Raw genomic sequence first — 23067 nt, forward strand, 5'->3', positions numbered from 1 at the left:
TACAAATTAATTCAAAGAGATAACATTATTTTATACTTCTTACTTATATCGCTTAAAACTCTTATATCTTCAAAACCTCCTAGGAGAACCAAAGTAAGCTTGGGAACTTTGCTTCCTGCTTACACTCTCCCCTGGCCTTTACAGCAATCAGATGTCAATGGCCATCCTGGCACAGCGTTAAGTATAATGTGAGAGACCTAGGATGTGCAGGCAGTGTTACTTTGTACGCCTGGTACCTCTCCCTTATTCTGCAAACAGCCTATCTACAACTTCTTTGGAGGAATTCTTTCTCAAATTCTAGCTATGCAGTTTGGATCAGCTTCAATCATGCCCCAGGATGTGAGTCAAACCCCTGGCCACTAAAAACAGTACAAGCATTGTCTCAAGTCAAGCCAAGCCAGACTTCTCCAAGGTTTGTTCAATTAAACTAAAGAAAGAAAACCAGATGGTTAAACAGAAAACCTAAGGGTATACCTGGTAGTTGCTGGTAACTTGCCACTAAGACACGGGAACAAAATCTATGTGAAAGAATGACAACATCATGGATGGACAACCCTGGTTCAGAGCCTGGAGACCACTCACAGTATACAGGTCCCTGCTACAATCCTCCTAATGCCAAGTGAATAAGCCCATTCTGTAGTTCACTTTCAGAAACCAGGAAATTCTTTTACCTAAGCTACTCGTGAATGAGTTTCTAGTAATTAGTAAGCATTCTGACTATTACACAAATATGAAAACAGGATGTGGGGGAGCAAACAAATATTTTAAAAAGACCAGCTATACCTAGAAATCATAAGGAAAGGGGGCAAGTACAATTTAGAAGAATGATAAAGCAGAGACCAGCCTGTCTCAGCAAAGAGGTAATGAACTAGGCATAGTGAATGCCTGTAATCCCAACACTTGAGGCAAAGGATCACAGGTTCAAAGCCAACAAGGGTCATCCTGTGACATCCTTTCTCCAAAAAAAAGGATTGGAACAAAGGGGAAAATGTTGAAGAAAGATAAAAATGGGACCACTTACACAATGTGAAGAGGTGAAAGAGAACATAAAGGGCTTTCTTGTGGACTGTGAGGTAACAAAACCTTACGGGTGAACACAGACACAACAGACACACACACAGACACACACACAGACACACACACACACACACACACACACACACACACACACACACACACACACACACACACACGACAATCCACAGCTTTGTGCTAGATCTTAAAGTGGTCACAAGCAAATGAGGGATAAGCCTTGGGAGAAGAGCTGTCTCCACATAAACAAAGTGTTTTGCTCCAGGGGGGCTGGCTGTAGTGTTTGTGTTCTAGTACCAACAGGTTCTTAGGGCAAGCCCCCAGTTGTTATCACTTGAGTCTTCTTCCTGGGGCTGGGGTGTTACCAAAGGAACAAAGATCAATCCTCCAAGCTGAGTGGGCTTCTCCTTTCACGTTGATTCAAATGTAATTTTCAAACCTGTCTTATTCTACTCCCAAACTTTCTTCTACCTACTCATCTAAGCCTCAAATTTTTGCTTTTTTTTTTTTCTCTGTAATTACTTTGTCCAGATCACTTTAATCTGGGTCTCTGGATACCTTGAAACTACAATAACGTGGTATAAATGTGAAACTTCCTAAGAACGGGGGTACACAATTTTCATGCCATTCCAAGTCCTTCTGATTTTCTGAAAACACAATCAAATAAAAATCTAAGAATCACTCCTTTTTCCTGTTTTAGTTTAAGTCGGAAGATTTGATGAGAAAGATGGCTACAGTAGGAAGAAAAAACACAAGATGAACATCTCCAGGATGGTAGTCAGAGAGAAAAGCACATTTTTGTCTAAAATATGGTTTGCTTAATGTCACTTAAATTGTTTAAAAACTAAATCAGTCATATAAACAACAAAAAAAGCATTCTTGACTTTGTTACTCTGAAATTTCACTAAAGTACCACCCAAGTGAGATTCAGTATGCATAGAACGGCTCTTTCCTGCAGAGAAGTCACTAATATCCTTCTGAGATTATTACAGGTCTTTTTCTCCATTTCACTCTCCTCCCCATTAATCTTTTCTATGAACAAAGCAAGGGGTATCAGAGACAATGAAATAGAATTAAAATGTCAATCACATTAATTCAGAGGTGCAGTTAGAGAACAATAGAAAAATTAATAAAGAACATAGTAACAACAGCTATTTGGTTATCCCTGATCCGGACTGTACATTAATACTTTTACTTTCAAACAGGCAGGCATCATTAAAGGATTAATACTATTATCATCAGTTTCATAGACTTCTATTCTTATTATGAATAGTCTATCTCTTTAATTATTTAAAATGAATGCTATGATGACTGGGAAGATGGCCCAGTGGGTAAGGGCACTTCCATGGTCCCCAGGACCCATAAGGAGGAAGGAGTGAACAATTCCTCTAAGTCGCCCTCCATATGTGCCACGGCACATGGTTTATTCACCTTGCCACCCTCCAACACACACACATACACTTTTTAAAAACAAAAAATAAATTTTTAAATTTTTAAAAAAATATTTATTTATTTACTATATATATGAGTACACTGTTGCTGTTTTTAGATACACCAGAAGAGGGTATCAGACACCATTACAGATGGTTGTGAGCCACCATGTGGTTGCTGGGAATTGAGCTCAAGGACCTCTGGAAGAGCAGTCCATGCTTTTAACCACTAAGCCATCTCTCCAGCGTCACCCCTCAAAATAAATTTAAAGCCAGTTCTAGTTTCCAGCTTTTTCCAGTTTTACTTTCTAAAGATACAAGTCACATGCTCAGCTGTATCAAACTAATTATTTCTACCTTTTAAAGAGCCATGTACAGTAAACATGAGTTAATACATTCAAGGCAAGGAGACAACAGCATAGCTACCCTGCAAGCCACTGAAGAGTGCAACATCAGTTGGCTTGGACTCTGCCATCACCTTTTTGAGTGATCTTACCTCAGTTTCTCTATGAAAAGTACATAATGCAACAGAATCTAACAACCATAATGGAGGTATAATGTGAAGCTCACTTTGCACTCAAGTACTACCTTCTAAATAGTTATGAAAGAGTCATAAGTAGTTTAAAACCCAGTAATCCTTAAAATTATAGAAAAACAGTATGAGACCTTTACACTCACTTGTGCTGTCATTACAATCTCTAACTTCATAGTGTGTACACATTGATAAGTAGTAAACAGATAACATTATGCCATGTGGTCTCTCCTGTGCCAGACTCACAGGCAATTTTACACACATACCAGAATCTGCTTAGACCTAGCTACAATTCTGAGTTTCATTTCTTTTTTTTTTTAAATTGGATACTTTATTTACATTTCAGATGTATCCCCTTTCCCCATTTTCCCCGTCCACCCAGAAACTGCCTATCCCATCCCTCTGAGTTTCATTTCTACAAATGAAAAAACTTGAGGCTTTGAGATTAAATGGTTTGTCTAAAGTCATATATCAAAACAGTAATGGCATTCAAAGCCTACATCTACCATATCCAAATTCAAACACCATTCCGTCTTAAATTTAAAAAGAAAGAAAACTAAACAGCAGTTACACTTGTGCTCAAGAGACAACTGCAATCTACAAACAGTTGCTTCCTAAGTATGATAATTAGAACTTAAACAGCATAATTTAACAACAATAATAACAACAGCAAAAATCACCTTATCGACACCAGGTTTAGGTCTTCAAACAAATTCACCAAGCAAGCAGAGATTGCTACAAGGGTTGCTACAGAGTAGTGCTATAGTAGCCCTCTCCCTAAAGCTGAGACTCGTAACTTTGGACCAGTTCTAAGCAATGAAAGCATCACTAAATAAGAAATTTGTGTAAGGTCAGGCAGGTGTCAAGCTGTATCTCACTAAGCTTTGAGAAAGCTAAGAGCCTTCCTGACCCCAGTAGCCTGGTGGGGGGGAACCTAAGAAAAAGGTCAGCAGAGAACAAGGATTAGAATGAAAGGAGACAATCTGCCGCTGTTGCAAAAAACTTAATGTACACCTGGTTTTGGATCAACACCATCCAGAGCAGAGAAGTTCTGAATCTTCCTAATACTGCAACCCTTTAATACAGTTCTTCAAGTTGTAGTGACCTCCAACCATAAAATTATTTTCACTGTTATGAAGTAACAGTGACTGTAATTTTGCTGTTAGAAATCATAATGTAAATATCTGTGTTTTCCAATGGACTTAGGCCACTCCTGTGAAAAGGTCATTCACACACACACACACACACACACACACACACACACACCCCTACCTTGAAAGGGGTCACCACCCACTGGCTGTGAAACACTGATACAGGGAACACAGATTTAGGAAAACCTCTTTAAAGCATTGAAACAGAAGGATTTAACATTAATTTTTAAAAATGCAACTAGCTTGAAAATCACATCCTTCATTCATTTAAACTGAAATTCTACTTTAAAAAAAAAATCTCATTTTCAGATTTATAGCATTTCAGTCTTCTTCCTTTTTTTTTTTTTTTTTTTTTTTTTTTTTTTTTTTTGGGTTTTTCAGACAGGGTTCTCTGTGTAGCCCTGGCTGTCCTGGAACTCACTCTGTAGACCAGGCTGGCCTCGAACTCAGAAATCCGCCTGCCTCTGCCTCCCAAGTGCTGGGATTAAAGGCGTGCACCACCACTGCCCGGCTTCAATCTTCTTCCTAATGGGACTTTGTCAATCATTATTTCTCCTGGAATTCTGTCAGCCTCCTGGTGAAGTCTACTCTAATGCTTAAGACTGGAAGGACTGATTAAACAATTCAGGCATTAGTGAGAGTCGGGGTGGGGGGCATGAGGACTAAAGTATGATTTTTTTACCATTATTTTCAGGGTTGTATTATTTACTTGTTTTGTTTGTTTTATGTAGTGCTCTGGCTGAACTCGCATATAGACCAGGCCAGACCTGAATTTGCAGAGACTTCTCCGCTTCTGATATACCATCAGGGTCTCTCTTATCCTCTGTTCTGATTTTTAAGTTTTCATCTTCATTTCTTCCATCAGTATGAACTTTGAAAAGACCTAAACCTATAGAAGACACTGCACATAGTGTATCTGTCTTTGTGAGTGTTGCTGAGGGGGCTATCCAGTTAGTTCTTACCATCTGACTTTTGTGATTTGATGGCAGTGATGAGGGCCTTGCATATGTTAGGCATCCACTGTGCCACTGAGACATTCCTTGAAGTTATGAATTTCGTGATTTTGTTTTCATTTAAATTTTGGAGTCTCTACAATCAATTACAACTTCTTCCTCCAATTCCCATCTAACGTTCTTCTTTAAAGATTGTGGTCTATCAGGTAGACAAGATGCTTAGTGACTAAAGGCATTTGCACAAGACTTAACAACCAGGGTTCCATCCCCAGAATCCACATGGTGTAAGAAAGAACAATTACTACAAGTTGCCCTGTGATCTCCACATGTGTACTGTGGCATCTACACAATAATAACATAAGAAAATGACATTGCTCCTAAATACTGCTTTTTCCAAGTAGAAACAGGGAACATGCATCTAGGTCTCTAACTTTTCCTTTTAAGCTTGTGTTCACGTTTAGCACATCTGCTAACAGATAGGTATACCAGATACTACCCTAAGCACTTTATACACTCAGATAACCAAGTATGACCTGGGGATTAAAGACTAGTGGTAGGAGAAAGAGAAAGCTATCATAAACTATGGTGAGCACGGCAGAGGGAAACCACAGTAGAATGGAAGCTTGCCATGGAAGCCAGGTTAAGAGGTCCAAAAAAGACTGGAGAAATAACTCAGCCTTTAAGGGTTATGAGTGCTTGCTCCTTTTTAGGGGACCCCTGCTTGGTTCCTAGTGCCATTCTGGAGGCTCACAGATGACTCCAGCTCCAGGGGGATACAATACCTTCTTATGACTTCCACAGGCATGCCCACACATATACTCACACATGCGCACATAAAGATAAGTCCTTAAAAGACAGATCTAAGAATTTATATTTAAAACAAGCCAACATTCCAATTTCAGAAGAATAAGTGTATTTTTTCCTATTTCCCATTAGGTACAAGTCTAAATTCTGAGATTAATAGATGACACCGATCCATAAATTCTCTGACAGAAAGTCAGACATGGGGAGTTCTTTTCATTTTCTTTTGGTTTCCTATATTCAAGATTGGAAGGAAGAAGCCAGCAACACCAACAGGCATAGTAAGACCAAAACGTCCCTCAAAGAAACCCCTGTCCTGTCAGGCAGAGGCCAAACCAAGAGACATTCTAACTCAATGAAAGCTTTCATATATAAACACTCTGCTCCAGGTAAATGCCATAAAGGAGGGAAAAAAAACTCTGCCTCACCCCACCTCACATTACCAATAATGACTAAATAGATAAAGACTTCTACACTCACCAGGTCATCCCAGAGTACCCTAACCAGTGCCAGACTAGTGTCAGAAAGGCAGGGGAAGGAACCAGAATAATCACTGCAGGTCAGTAATAAGGCATCTAGCCCAACACACACACACACACACAACACACACACACACACACACACACACACACACAGTCCTTTCCAATTTGACAAGAGCAGCTCCTCCCACTCCTTGCTAGATTAGTGTCAGAGAAGGCCTTGTGGAGAGCAGAACTCTTATTATCACCAGCAGTAATGAAAGTCTCAGGGCCAAATATCATGGCGTGTTAAAACCAGACAGGTATCAGTCAGGACATAGCCATCAAAACTACCTCCTTCACCCAGTAGTAGTAAGGAAACATCTGTTGTCAAAGTAAGGCAGCTAACCCAAAAGGGCTGAGGATGTTGCTCACTGACAAGAGTGTTTGCCTAGCATCTGCAAGGCCTGGGTTTGATCCCCAGTTCTGCAAAAACAAAATTAAAATTAAAAAAATAAAATAAAATACATGAGTATTTTATAAAAGTCCAAGCAGTCCCTGCTAATAAAGAACTGCTGTCTAAGAAAACAAACAAGCAAACTTTAGCAGAGTTTATCCAACCTGGAGAAAGCATTTCCATACTCCAGCACCCTCTGAAGAGGCTTCTAGTCTCCCCTAAGCGAAAGGGTAAAATGAAGAAACCAGGGAAATTCACAGCCCAATAGCAAACAGTGTAAGACTGAGATTTAACCACAGGATTACAGAATACTTGTGACACCTCCCTACTGTGGGCTTCAGTGGACCACAGAGGAAACAGCTCAAAAAGTCTATAAACACAAACCAATTTCTGGCCAAATTAGCTTAACACCTTATAATACAGGCCTATTTAATTCAGTTACTATTATTTGATACATATCTGACTTTCAACCAAAAGTTGAAAGGCATGCTGAAAGATAACAAAACACAGTAACAAAAGAGAGTAACACAATCTAACTTGGACACAGTACAGACCCTAGAATTACCAGAGAGGAAACTTAAGATATAAGGGGCAGAGGAAGGTGGATCTCTGTGAGTTTAAGGACAGCCTGGTGTACAAACTGAGTTCCAGATCAGCCAGGACTACACAGAGAAACCCTCTGTCTTGAAGGGTTTAAAAAAAACACAGAAATTGGATGTTTATTTCATGCTTTACATAAAAAGTAACTCCGAATAATTAAAAACCTCACTATACAAGTGTCAGGAGATGGCCCAGAATCCATCATCATCATCTCCGATTTGGAAGTGGACTCTTGGATATGACAACAAAAGTACCACCAACTACTGTTTTCCTGGAGCATCATTACCTGCCAGAAAATCCAGATTCTGAAATTGCAAGCCTGTATGTTTGTGCAAACCAAGTGTTTAAAATACACCCTGCCTTGTGTATGTGTGTACTTACGAAGATACATATACATACACACACATACCCCTAGTGACTATCTGTTCAAATATACCTAAAATTGCTGTGCCTTGAGCTCCTAGACTTGAAAACAAAGCATGCCGCACATAGAGAAACAATAAAATGGAGCTCATCAAAGTGACACACTGGTTCTGGAAAGACCTAACCAAAGGATGAAAAGCTACACAACAGGATAAAATCTTTGTCTGATAGACAACTTAGTATTCCAGACTATTAAGAACTCTCAAACAGGGCTGGAGAGATGGTTCAGTAGTTAAGAGCACTGACTGCTTTTCCAGAGGTCCTTAGTTCAATTCCCAGCAACCATATGGTGGCTCACAACCATCTGTAATGGAATCCGATGCCCTCTTCTGGAGTGTCTAAGAGAGTGACAGTGTACTCATATACATAAAATAAATAAATAAATCTAAAAAAAAAAACAAAAAACAAAAACAAAAACAAAAAACTGTCAAACAGTCTATCTAAATGGGAAGTGGTGAAGGGGCCAGGGAGATGGCTCAGTCAGTAAGGGAAAGAAGTAATGAAGCAATACAATACGGGAAAAGCAGAGTTACAGACCTCTACTAAAATGGGGGAAATAGAAGCAAATCTAAATTCTGGGGAAGATGGCTCAGCAGGTCAAAGTGCTGACTACACAAGCCTGATGATGACTGGAGTTTAAATCCTTTGAGCCTTTGTAAGAAGCTGGATGCCACCAGAGGTGGTGGCTTACACCTTTCTTTAATCCCAGTACTTGGGAGGCAGAAGCAGACTAATGTTTGAGGCCAGACTGGTAAGTGAGTTCCAAGACAGCCAAGGATACCAGAAAAAAAACTCTGTTTCCAAAAACAAACAAACAAACAAAAAGCTAGATGTAGTAGCAGGATCTTATGCCAGCACATGCCTAGGGCAAGATGGGAGGCAGAGACAAAAGAATCCCTCAGAAGTTCATAGGCCAGCTAGCCTGGAATACACAGTGCAGAGGTGAACAAGAGGCCATGTAAAGCAGCTGAGGTTGTCCTCTTATTTGCATGTGGGACACACACACACATTAAATGATGATAGAAAAGACTTAGCAGTGAATCTGAAGCCATGAATGTAACAAACATGTTTTGCAGAGGGTCATGAAAAAGTACAAAGAGCAAGCATAAAAAGCGTACATTTTAATAATAATGTTCAAAATGTTTAAAAGAAATATTTGTACTATATCAGGAGAAAGGCAATTGCCAACACCGATATTTTGATGGTGGGGAATTAAAGTAGAAATAATGATAATCACAGTGGCAGGTGTGATTTACCGAGAATCTGTTAACAGACAACCTTCAAAGTATTCCCCTCACTAATCCTCAAATCTTGCTACTCACACTCATGTGCAGTCCCCCACAGAAAAGAAGGATGAATTGCATAATCAACAGGATATGACAATGGCATTTCCAGGACCAGGAACTCAAGATCTACCATGTTTCTTTCTACCAGGCTCTCACTCCTTGATTGCTCATTCTGGGGAAGTCTACTTGCTACATTCAAACAACTGTCAAGAGGCTTAACAAGCAACATTGTAAGCAAAGCATCACAAGTAATTCCTCATCTCAGCTTGGCTTGTCTAAGACTGCAGCCTCAAGAGAACTCAAGCTCCCACTGATGTACTGACCCACAAAGGCAGAGAAAGCAGATAATTTGGTAGTTAATTAAGTAGCAATAGGCACCCAATGCCCTTACTATGTGCCTCAACATCCCTGTGACTACTCCTTAACTCAGGTTAAGGAACTTTTCCCTCAGGACAAGAGAGGTGGCTCATCAGTTAAGAGCTCTTGCAGAGAACCAGGGTTTGGTTCCTAGAAACAAACAGTGGCTCACAACCATCCATAAATCCAGTTCCAGGAAATTTGCCACCTTCTCTTCTGACCTCTGCAGGCACCAGGCATACATATGGTACACATAAATACATGGAAATAAAAGAGTCATACACGTAAAGAAATGAAATATCCTTCGATTTAGGACCTTAGCTCAGTAGTGGAGTGTTTGCCTAGTATACACAAAGCCCCAAGGTTCACCCTGAGGCATTATAAACATGAGTAAAACAAAGCTAATCCTCCCACCCCCAGTTATCACACAGCTGGCAAATGCTGGAATCAGATAAAAATGAAAGTTGGCATTACTGATTGCTATGCAAATGTGGTCCCTATTTCTATACCACAGCTTTTTTGTGTTTTGTTTGGGAACTTATTTTCTGCTATAAGTATAAAGCAAAGTGATCTGATAAGACCAGAGCAAAGTACAAGTGAATCAACAAAAAGAAGAAAAATGCAAAAACATCTGAGACCATTGCCATGGAGAGCTAAGAGCCTGCCAAAGAATTCTTTATAAGACTTTCAAAGGGTGTTAGGCCCATGAGAGATCAGGGGCCATGAACTTCCAGTGCAGGGAACTTAAGATGACTATAACCAAAAGAACAGGGGATTACTTGTGAACATAAATATAAAATACAATTTTAGCTGTGAAACAATTATTATGGCTAGATGGAATAGAAAACACATCTTTCCCAAGGCCTCCAGGTTCCATAAGGAACTACATACACAAACATTTCAGAAATATCTCTCTATATACATATGTATATCTGTATATATGTAAACATACACACATATTTTAAAGACAGGGTCTCATTATGTAGCTCTGGTTGGTATGGAACTTGCTATTTAGACCATCCTAGCTTCAACTCAGAGATCTGCCTACCTCTGCCTGCTGAGTGCTAGGATTAAAAGTGTGCCTCAGCAAACACTACATAATCTACATCAAAGTATCACACTAAAACTGAGGATCCCACAGAAGACAGTGGTACTTCATGCCTTGATCTCAAACACTGGAAGTTTCACTACAGAATCTTCTTTTCCTATATCCTCTCAAAATGCTATACAGTTACAACTTACAGAAATAGACAATACATATGAGCAGCCTAACTATTAATTGACTTGACCTGAATAATTTTATTACAAGAGTTAAAGTTTAGCTCAGCAGTGGAGCACTTACTTGTTAAGCCCAAGACCTAGAATTAAGTTCCCAACACCAAAACAAAAACAACAAAAACAAAACAAATAACAAAAAAAAACCAAGCAAACAACAAAGAAAAAAAGAAAGAGAGAAAAGGAGTTAGAGGGAGGTTCTCTTCACCACAAACTACAAACTAACAAAAAAACAAACAAACAAACTCAGAGGGGAAGGGAACACAACTTCAGACCAAATAGTTGTTTTTAAATTTCTTTTAAACCGAAGATAAAAAATTTACTTAAAAAATCAGAATTGCCCAAATACATGCCCAATTTCATACATGTGCTGTTTAAATGACTTTGTTTGGAAAATAAACTAGCATACACAATCTGAAATGAAAGCTAGGTAGGGAAAAAGTAAAGACCAAACCTGTAACAGCATTCTTTCTGGGCCAGTATTCACTGCCATCAAGGGGAATACTTCAGACACAAACATATGACTAGAAATACAGTTACTCACTCTATACTGCATGGTGTTCCAGGCTAAGTTTTAATAAGCAATCAGCCACTAATATGCCAGTGGCATCTTTCCCATATACCTGTATTTTATACCTAAGCACTTGCTAGTAACCAGTCAAAAAGTACAACCAGAAAACAAAACATATTTTTTCCCTAAAGAAAGAATCACCTACTGCTAAGGGAAGTGCTTCCTACCTAATGCACATAGGTGGAGAGAAAAAACATTTTCAGGTTCAAAGTAGCTCCCACCCCACACAGATGTAAGAATTATGACATAGGGATTCTCTATGAATGTCACAAGCTATTTCACCTATTTTTTTTTCTGCTCTTTAAATCAGGTTGGATTCCATGTGCTCTGAAACATATAAAGCAAAACAATCAAATTCATAACATTGCTTTAATTAAAACATCATTTTTATTTAGGCAAGCTCGCATTTCACTGGCCTTTTCTCTTACCCTCATCTGCTCAGTGGAGCTGCTGCTAAGCTCATCTCCAGACTCGGAATCCTGGTGTGTTCTTTCAGAGCCTTCTCCAGCTGAGTCACATGACTGTTCCTGAGAGAAGCTAGTCTTCTCTATGTCCAAGAACTCTGGCCCGGGAAAATGACCAAATAAGCGTGTCCTATTCTGGCTGGAAACTTTAGGAGAATGTAAGTCACTGTTAAATTTTCCATTATTATGGGTCAGATCCAGGCTTAGGTTGAGAGTCTGGCCTGAATTATAATTGGATCCAAAATTCTGATTGGCGTCACGAGTAATACCTGTTCCTTGAACAGATAGCGATGGCTTTCCAAAACTTGAAAGCTCAGGCATTTTGTTCACATTTTCTGTCGATCTCTGAAGATGCATACTCTGTATCGTCTTCACAGAGTTATTTGGCAGTCCTGTTGCCTGCTTCACAGGCGGCATCAGCGCTTTGCGAGTGACCTCCTTGACATATTGTGCTGGCACATAAAATGCTTTGGAGTTCTCATCAGGTCTGACTTGCCACCAGTCATCATTGGTCTTCTTCACCAGGAGGTAGCGCTCCCCTTGTTTAATCACAATCTTCCTGTCCTTTGCTTCATACTCATAATCATACTCTACCTCGATGTACACTTGGCCTGCAGCAATCTTCATACTTCTCTCAGCCATTTCTACTCAGTAACACTCACGCTCACAACAGACAGCATGCCACATTATGCCTTATGCCTCGATGCATTAATATAACATAACTTAAGAGGAGAAAGAGAATAAAGAAAAAAATTAATGTAATCTAAATTTGATACTCATAAACATACATACCACTTAAAAATCATTACCTTCAAATCTTTTTTGTTTAAAGATTTATTCATTTTATGTATACGGGCACATTGTCGCTGTCTTCAGACACACCAGAAGAGGGCATCAGATCCCATTATAGATGGTTGTGAGCCACCATATGGTTGCTGGGATTTGAACTCAGGACTTCTGGAAGAACAGTCAGTGTTTTTAAACACTGAGCCATCTCTCCAGTCCATTACCTTCAAATCTTAAGCTCCATAAAGTAAACATGTCTAGTAACACACACGTGTCAACCTACATTTAAGACATTTTCAGTCTAATTCTTCAGTTATTTACCATCTAAGAGGACAGAGTCTAAGCACTGTTGTACTGGTGTCAATTGTGTCCCATAGAAGGTACAGTCAAGTCCTCACCTCAGAACTTGTAAAGGTGGTCTTATTGGAAAATAATGGTCTTTGCAGATGGAAGATTAAGACAGGGTCATTGTGGTGGTTTGAATTAAAATTAAAATTAAAATTAAAATTAAAATCCGCCCCCCCCCCAGGCACATAGGGTGTAGCATTATTTTGGAGTAGGTGTGGTCTTATTAAAGGAATCACAGCACCATGTCTGCCTGTGTGCCACCATGCTTCCCATCATGAAGATAATGGACTAAACCTCTGAACTGTAAACCAGCCCCAATTAAATGTTTTCCTTTATAAGAGTTGCTGTGGTTATAGTGTCTCTTCACAGCATTAAAAACCCTAACTAAGACAGTCATATTTGATAAGAGTGACCCTATAATTCCCATGTATCTTTTTGTTATATGTACTATATGGTGTGTATGTTCTTGTACATGTTTTTTATGTGTGTTTGAGCACACATGTGGTGCATGTCCATGTGGAGGATCAAGGTATCTCCCTCTATTACTTTCCAGGATATGTCACTAAACAGAGGTTTAGCTAGTCTGGCTGACCAGCTTCCTCTGAGGACTCTCTGTCTACGCCGTCATGTGCTGGAATTACAGGCAGGCTGCCACCTATCCAGCATTTCCTAAGGACTAGGGATCTGAACTATAGTCCTCAGGGTTGTGTAGCACTTACTTTAGATAAGCCTTCTCCCCAATAAAAATGAAGGAGACAGATTTAGAAACAGGGAAAGAGGGGTAAGGACATAGGCAGTGTGCTTGACTAGCATGCATGAAGGCCTAGATTCAATCCCCAGCACCATATCAACAAAGCATGGTTGAATAAATCCGTAATTCTAGCACTTGGAAGGTGAAGGCAGAGGACCTTTAAGTTCAAGTTCATTCTGTCAGCTTCCAAAAAACACCTAAAACAAGGCCCCTCTCAGCATTCCTTAGCCCAATCCCTATCCTAAAGCTCTCCAGCTCAGGGGTTGGGCTTCCCTTCCTTCACCAAACTTCTTATTCCTATATAAACCTGCTATTTTGGTCACAGGTTCTCTTGGTCAGCTTGCCCTCTCTTCTCTTCTTTCTTTCTCTCCTCCCTCCCTCCCCCCTTTCTCTTTCTCTTTCTCTCTCTCTCTCTCTCTCTCTCTCTCTCTCTCTCTCTCTCTCCCTCCCTCCCTCCCTCCCTCCTTCCCTCCCTCTCTCTCTCTGTCCTCATAACCTAGTTCAGTCTGGATCCTTCCAGATGTCTCTGGATGAGCTCTCCCTCATATCTACAATAAAGTCCTTCTCCTCAACCATACCTAGGAGCAGTTAGGTACCTCCTCATTTTCATTCACATCCTAGGCTACATAGCAAGTTTATTGTCAGCCTGGACTATGAGACTCTGTTTCCAAACAAATAAAAATAAAAGAAGGAAGCAAAGGAGGAAGGGAAAGAGGGAGGAAACAAAACAGATGAGTCAAGCAGAAGACAAAGGCAGAAACCGGCAGAATATCAAAGACTCCCAGCAATAAGAAGCTACGATGAACAAGGCAGGGTCTTCTCTGCAGTCTGTAGAGGACAAAGAATGCCAACACTAACACTTTGATAATTCTAGATAAAAGTTCTAATCTTATAGCCCAGGCTGACTTCACCAAGATCTGCCTGCCTAAGCCACCCAACTGCAGAGATTAATGTCACTGTTAAAACCATCCATTTACAGTACAGTCTAAGTATCACTGATCCAAAATTTTAAAATCTTGAAACTTTTTCAGCACTAACATGGCATAGGCAGAAAATTCCATGCAAGTCCCCATATGATGGGTTGATGTACACTTTGTGTAAAAACATTCTTCTTCTATAGTCTCTAAGATAAAGCTAGTAAGCTGAGGTGATAAGTACATTAATTAATAATAAATACAGTTACACTGTTTAAAAAAATTAAGCTTACCTTGGAAGGCTGTAAACATCTGGTGTTTCATTTATACCTATAAAATTAAATAAAAAATTTTTATATCTCTAAACAAGATTCCTTAAAGACTAAGCACATAATGTATATAATTTTGGAAGCATAATTTTTATGGCAACGATAAGGAACTCAAGGGAGTGTCATCTACTTGGAGCCATCAAGATCAATTTTACCACTGCCTTTGCTTGCTGCCACCACTGTCTCAACACCCCTTACTTTTATTATGACAAGCAGGGATTATATGATAAACAAATTTGATAAATTTTTAAGATAACTGTTTCTTCAAGTTCATGATATTGGGTGGGAATAGAGAATAATGACATATAAGTTGTTAGGAATCCTAACACACTTCCCCCCATAGATTATTTACTCTTTATAAAAAGGAAAACAGACATTGCAATGCTTCTGTCTTAATGAAAAGTTTTAAGCCAAATAAGTGATTGACTCAACCAATCAAGAATGATACCTAAGTGAGCCACACCTATAGTGTAGACTGTCAGTTGTGTTGTGTTATCAAAAGAATATTTCAGCCAGGCGTAGTGGCATATGCCTTTAATTCCAGCACTTGAGAGGCAGAAACAGGTGAATTTTGTGGCCAGTCTGATCTACACAGTAAGTTCCAGGACATCCAAATCTACATAGTGAGACCCAATCTTTAAAAAAAAAAAAAAAAAAAAAAAAAAAGGAGAAGAAGAAGAAGAAATAAAAAAGCATATTTCACTTCATGCAATTACCAGGAAACACACAAATCTAGAAGGCAAAATATTCCATTAGATAATAGAACTAAACTTTTCAGAGTCAATGTCATGGAAAATGAAAAGGGGAAGAGATTCCTCAAGACTAGACATTTTTATAAGCAAAACTAGTTAGTTAGAAGTACCTAAAATTTACCACATCCAAAATCTACTTCCTGTCTATATATCACCCTTATCCTGCCCAATTTGCTCATCATAGTAAAGAGAGCTTCCAACCTTTGAACTGTTCAGTCTCTGCTTTCATGAATTCCTACACATCAATCTCTCTATGCTTTAACCTTATATAAAGTTTTTCACAACTTTTCAAAATTTCTCCTGAGGGCAACAGAGATGGCCTAGCAATTAAGACCTGCTGCTCTTCCAAAGGACCTGAGTTCAGATTAGCATCCACAATGGGTGGCTCGCAGATGTCTAGAACTCCAACTCCAGGGAATCCAATGCCTTCTTCTGGCTTCCATGGGCCATCACACACACAGACACACACACACACACACACACACACACACACACAGTGGTCCCTAAGATGTCAGTGAAGCTGAAAAGTGCTGTCATAGTATTCTAATATCCTAGAGTAACATGTTTCTCATATTTCTGGTAATACAGATGCACACATGCCTACCATGCTGCAGCAGTATAAAAGGTGCAATATAAATGTGCAGAGCATAATACTTGATGATAATAAATACTGTAATATTTGTTTTTATACTATATTTTATTGATACTTTAGAAACAATCATCTAATGCATATATTTATATATTTTTAAAAGTTCTTACCACAGTAATGTAATGTATGCTATGTAATGTTGGCAGCGCCTTCATTTATCTTGTGCTTACCTACTGCATCAAGAGATGCACATGAAGTGTGCATCCAGTCTGTGTAAACACACTGATAGTCCAACAATAAGGGAATCAGCCAATGACAGATCTCACAATTTGACTGGTTGGTACATGAAACATAACTGTACTTTATCCTTGAATGAGTTGGGTTTTCTTTTTTGCAGGGAAACATAAAATCAGAAGAACCTTTGCACTAAGGAGATGAGTAAGGAGATGAAGCTACTTTTCACAAGATGACTGTAGCTTAGAAACATCAGGACTGGTCAGAGACAGTGTTTGATTCCATGCTACTGTATAGAGACTGTGGCACTGGAGAACAGCAATCAGTTACAAGCCAATCCATGCGCCCTCTTTACTGCCAGGCTTTATGACTGCACCCACCCTAGTGACTACAAAGACAACTATGCAGGAACAGTTAGGGAGAAAGAGGATTACGCAAGGGAGTCAGTTTCACTAATTCAACATAAGACATCTAATCTTCAGTCTTAGATCTACAAGTAAGTGTGGCAGTTAAATAATATCATCTATATAAAAAGGTAGTCACAGACCAAGGTGGATGAAATGAGCAAAAAGTCACATGGAAATGAGGAATAGAAGCTACAGATAAATTATTAGTCAAAACAGAGGTAAAAGGTAGGAAATTAAACTAGAAAACAATAAATAACTGTTAAAATTATAAGTATCTAAGAAACTACATAGCATATTACACAACACAAATAATTCTAAGAAAAATCAGATAAAATGAAGTTTTATTGTATTTATTGTATTGTATTGTAAAGTATGTCTTGAAAGAGATTAAGATATTCATGAGATAACTATAAAAAACAGATCTAAGTGAAAATTCTATATAACAGTGTGAGTAATGTATTCTATTTTGTTTAAGAATAGACTACAGTGAAATGAAATCTTACTTTGATTTGGATTTATTTCTTCCTCTTTTCCTTAATCATGTCAGAAGCTATTATTCTGATAACTTTAGATAGGATTCTGCTTACTTAACTAGAGAATACTCTCACCAGAACACTCCTGAAATGAAACCTATTCAGTACTTATCACCACATGCCTCTGTCCATGTTCACACCAAACACAAACTAAGCACCCAATCACCAGAACATTCAATTTTTGCATGTCTACTGCTTTGAACATGCCCCTGCTTTTCTTAGCAATTTTTTAAATGTTCATATGAGACTTTCAAGCTTCTTGCAAGTCTTCTTCCTCCCCTGTTCCTTACATTTCAACACATACACACAAACACACATCTTTTGTATGTATGGAGGAGAGGTGGGGAGGGGTGTGTGTGTGTGTGTGTGTGTGTGTGTGTGTGTACCAGCCCACACACCCAGACTCCTATAGAGGTCAAAGGACAATCTCAGATATTCTCAGGTATCATCTATCATTTTGTTTGTTTTGCCTTAAGACAGAGTCCAACTGTCTTAGAACTCGATATGTAGACTAGGCTGGCCTAAACTCGAATCACCATACCAGGTTTTGTCTTGCTTTTTTTGAGAAAGGTTCTCTCACTGGTATGGAATGCACCACAGAGTCCAGGCTGGCTGACCAGCAGGCCCCAAGGATGCACCACATCTCCATCTCTGTTGGGCTGGATTACGATCACACGCCACTGTGCCTGGCTTGTTCTGTGAGTTCTGTGGAGCAAAGGTAAGCTTCCAGCCATGTGATGAGCCCATCACATCCCCCACTGCTCTATCCTCAGCTCACTCAGGATTCTCCATCATGCTACTTTATCATCTGATAACCTCTTTTTCCCATCTGTTAATTTTTTAAATTATCTTTCTCATGTAAATTACTAAGAAGCCTACCACAAATTACACAGCTTAGCACATTACCTTCCTCCCCTAGGACATCTGCTTTAACCAGCTACGTGTTACTAGATAGATCAAAAACAATCCAAAACAAAAATAAACAAGAAAATAAAATCTTAAAAGAAACAAAAACTTAAGTAAATAATCCATAACTAAGAGGTTTATAATTTAAGACTAATCCAGATATGCATAACACATGCGGTAATTTGGATACTCTAGTACTCAGAATGATAAAATGCTAATTGCATCAAGCATGTAAATATTATGCAATCTAAAAAAAAAATCAAAGCTGAATCACTAACTCTTGGCACTATGTTCTCCACAATAATAAAATAAGGCTATAGCATATTATTATTGGTAGTAGAACACTTCTCTAACATGTGTGACCCCCAAAACAAATAATGACTAAAATAACTGGAGATGGGAGTTAGTGGCAGTAAGATGAAGATAAGAAAATAGGTGACAAGTATGACTACATATATTACACGCATGTACAAAACTGTCAAAGAGTAAATTAACTTTTAGTTTCTTTAAAAAAAAAAACTGGAGATGTAACTTAGTTGGCAGACTGCTTGCTTGCCTAGTATGTACCCAAATACCACAAAAGGGGAAAAAATAAGAATAAAATAATAATCCCTGGGCTGGAGAGATGGCTCAGAGGTTATAAGAGCACTGACTGCTCTTTCAGAGGTCATGAGTTTAAATCCCAGCAACCACATGGTGGCTTACAACCATCTGTAATGAGATCTGATGGGGTGTCTGAAGACAGCTACAGTGTACTTATATATATTAAATAAATAAATAAAAACCTTTGAGCTGGAGTGAGTGGGGCATAAGCAAGGAGAAGAGGGTAAAACAAAACAAAACAAAAACATAATCATCATCATCCCCAAGCAAGCACCTAATAAATAAAATTTAATGAGCAAAGCAACAACAAAATTCACAAAGGTACCAGCAAAAGAAATTGTTCCACCAACTAGTTTTCTAGGTTGTACATTTATAATCATTAGCCAGCATTAAATTCAAGCTTTTTTCTTAATGAATCCCAGCTTTCTAGAATGAACAAATACACAATATAAAATACTTCTCGGAATTAAAACAGGCAATGTAATGAAGCAAATATCATAAACCAGTCTCGCTGTAAAAAAAAAAAAAAAAAAAAGCAAAACTAGGATGTAAGAACTAAGATGATAGATATAAAGTGGCACAGGAGGCAGGGGAGTCAGGGAAGGAAACACAAAACGCAAGACTTAAGCATGAAACAAAAATGAGGAAACAGCAAAAGAAGCATTTGGAGAAATAAACATACTTTAATAACAAAGAAATAGGTAAACCAAGCCTTTAATCCCAGACAGAGGCAGGAGGCTCTCTGAGTTTGAGGCCACCTTGGTGTACACAGAGAATCTGCAGGTCAGCCAGGGTATATTGAGACTCTGTCTCAAAAAAAAAAAAGAAAAAAAGAAACTTTTAAAAAGGAAAATTAGCAAGGGTATCTGGAAATCCACGTGCCATGAAAGACAGAAACAGGGTCATCTCAATGACTTTCCCTTGAATGTAGTTCAGTCTGGAGTTATAATCAGCAGTGCCCAGCATGGGCAAGGTGTAGTGTGCACATCCGGGGTAAGGTGCACATGAATTCAAAATAGAAATACAAGCTTGGATTTGGCAATGAATTTTAATATTTAACAAATTTATAACCATGAGGGAGAAAAAACTGGGCTTTATTAAAATTAAAAACTTCAAATCAGCATTTTGAAGAAGCAGACTCAATTTCATTTTTCCTGCAGCGCTACTTACAACAGCCAAGAAATGCAATCAACCTGTTTCCACCAACAGATGAATGACAAAAATATGGTGTACACGCAATAAAGTAGCTGGCCATAAAAAGGATGGAACCCTGTCATTTCTGACAACATGAATAGAACTCACAGGACATATGTTAAGTAAGTCAGAAATAAATCCTGTACGATCCCACCTACATGAAGCTGAGAGAATAGCAGTTCTCTCCTGGCCTGGGGAAGCCAGGAGAGAACAGAATGGGGAAAGCTTCTAGAACAATGGTTCTCGGGCTTGCTAATGCTGTGACAGGAAGAGTGGCTACTAGGAAGGCAGGACTTCCTACAGCCTACACTCTGGGTCAGGAAACAGGTCCCAAAACATAAAGGACAGAAATCATGCAAAGTTAGTTCTCTGGTCACAATGAATTTGATCACAATGAAGTTATAAACTTATGAAACCACAAGAATCCCAAATGTTGACTGGAATGTAATCTGAATGCAGAGCACATGAGGAACAGACTCTTAATTAGATCCTCAACACCACTGAAAAAAGTAAAGTGGTTGCTATTTACCGTGAGGTTAAAATCTAACATGATGGCACACACTTACACTCCTAGGGCAGGGAACGGAAGGGTCCCCAGGGCTAGTAAGCTGGCCAGCGAATCCTGATCAGGACTCCAGGCCAAAGAAACTCTTGTCTCAAAACAAACAAAAAAGTGGGACTCCTGGCCTAAACAAACATGCATACACATACACAGGCACACATACAAGACATACGCAAAGTAAATATTAAAAACTAACCACAAAAAGAACTCCTGGCTTTCTGAGTTCGAGGCCAGCCTGGTCGACAGAGTGAGTTCCAGGACAGCCAAGGCTATACAGAGAAACCCTGTCTCAGGAAAAAAAAAAAAAAAAAATCCTGCCTGAAAAAGCTTCCACTGGTGAAATTTACTCAAAATGAAGGGGGAAAATCACATTTCTATAAAAATCTCCACGAAGGAGCAATGTGAAAAGAACCCAACTCATTCTATAAAGTTGCCATACTTATAGTAACATTAAAAAAAAAAAAAATTCTGAAACAGAGAGAAAAAAATAATACTGCTAACTAGTATCATTCAAGATATAGATAGAACTTTTCCCTTTCTCTCCCGGTCCCAGGCGCTTTCGGGAGCCATAGGTTACTGTGCAGACATGACCAAGTCCAAGAACCGCACCACACACAGAACCAGTCCCACAAATAGCACAGAAATGGCATCAAAAAACCCCAGTCACAAAGATACAAATATCTTAAGGGGGTTGACCCCAAGTTCCTGAGGAACATGCGCTTTGCCAAGAAGTACAACAAAAAAGGCCTGAAGAAGATACAGGCCAACAATGAAAAGGCAGTGAGTGCACTCGCTGAGGCCATTAAAGCCCTTGTAAAGCCTCAGACAATCAAGCCCAAGATGTCAAAGGGCCCCAGCCACAAACTCAGTCATCTGGCTTTCATCGATTACCCTAAGCTTGGGAAGCAGATTCAAAGCTACATGGCCAAGGGTCGTAGGCTCTGCCAACCAAAGCCCAAACTGGGCCAAGTGGGCAGTAGGTGTACTCAGTAGTATTTGATCTACATAGGACTATTCCTGAGGCTGGGTACTTAGCTCACGGTTCTGGAGTGTAAATGGTGTGGTGCTAGTAATAGCTAGGCTGTGGTGAGAGCTCATAACAAATAACTTCAAAGTGGTGACAAAGACATGGAGAAGAGGAAACCACAGAACAAGAAGTCATATCACTGACAAGGAAGAGCCAAGCCAGCTTTATTCTCATACCAATACCCTTTCAACATCTAGCCAGGTTTAATGAGGACCACAACAATCCCTCCTGAAGGCAGTACACTCAACAGCTTCATAATTTCCTGACAGGCCCTACCTCTCACGGGTATGTCCCAATCTTTCAACACTGCAACAAGGTGTTGTCATCTACAAAAGTCACACTCAAAAACTGTATGACTGAAATTTTTAAAACCACAAACCCAAAAGCATGATCTTGTTTTAAGTTAGACTACAATTTTGTTTTGGGTCATCTTCATAGCTTATCTGTTATTTGTTTGTGTGGTGGTTTGAATATACTTGACCCAAGGAGTGGCACTATTAGGAAGTGTGGCCTTGTTGGAAGAAGTGTGTCACTGTGGGGTTGGGCTTAAAGACCCTCCTCCTAGCCATGTGGGGGACAGTTTTCTCCTGTTGGCCCAGAACAAGATGTACAACTCTCAGCTCCTCCAGCGACATGCCTGCCTGGGCAATGCCATGCTCCCCACCATGATGATAATGGACTGAACCTCAGAACCTGTAAGCCAGCCCTAATTAAATGCTGTCTGTTATAAGAGTTGCCTTTGGTCATGGTGTCTCTTCACAGCAATAGAAACCGGAACAAAGACAGTTTGTTTTGAAACAGAGTTTATCTATGTTTGTTTGCTTGTTTTTGAGACAGGGTTTATCTATGTCTCCATGATGTCCTGGAACTCACTCTGTAGACCAAACAGTCCTCAAACTCAAGAGCTCTGCCTCCTGAATGCTGGGATTATAGGCATGTACCATGACTCATTCAGTTTCACAGTTGTCTTTTTGGAGGCACCTGCAGCACAGGTTGGCCATGCCTGCAAGCTCCTGAAATACTATCACACTGAGGAGCAAGCTCCAACACACAAACAAACTTAGATTATGTGTAAACTATAGTATGTTCTCAAGTATATACATTTTACTAAGCTCATCAAACTGCACATTTTAAGTCAAACAACCAAACATTACTACTTATTTACTTTTTAAAAAAAGACAGGGTCTTACCATATAGCCCTGGCTTGCTTAAAAATGTGTAGTCCAAGCTAGCCTTGAACTCACAGAGTTCCACCTGCCTCTGCCTCCTGAGTGCTGGGATAAAAGGTTGTGTTTCCACTATACCTGGCAAAAATTACTTTTAAAAAAGTATTCTTTAGTAT

At 39.3% G+C, this 23067-nt stretch overlaps 1 protein-coding gene across 1 annotated transcript in view; it reads right to left on the reverse strand.

The window, feature by feature from the left end:
* Arhgap12 (Rho GTPase activating protein 12) overlaps positions 1–23067 on the reverse strand; it is a 45013-nt gene that overhangs the window by 16781 nt on the left and 5165 nt on the right. Inside the window, exons 2-3 of the mRNA XM_034510399.2 lie at positions 14883–14919; positions 11690–12512 (exon numbers count right to left, since the gene is read on the reverse strand). Coding sequence (XP_034366290.2) covers positions 11690–12432 — 743 coding nt within the window. The 5' untranslated portion in view covers positions 12433–12512; positions 14883–14919. The remainder of the gene's footprint in view (positions 1–11689; positions 12513–14882; positions 14920–23067) is intronic.

Source organism: Arvicanthis niloticus, chromosome 8 (assembly GCF_011762505.2).
Source record: "Arvicanthis niloticus isolate mArvNil1 chromosome 8, mArvNil1.pat.X, whole genome shotgun sequence".
Classification (NCBI taxonomy): domain Eukaryota; kingdom Metazoa; phylum Chordata; class Mammalia; order Rodentia; family Muridae; genus Arvicanthis; species Arvicanthis niloticus.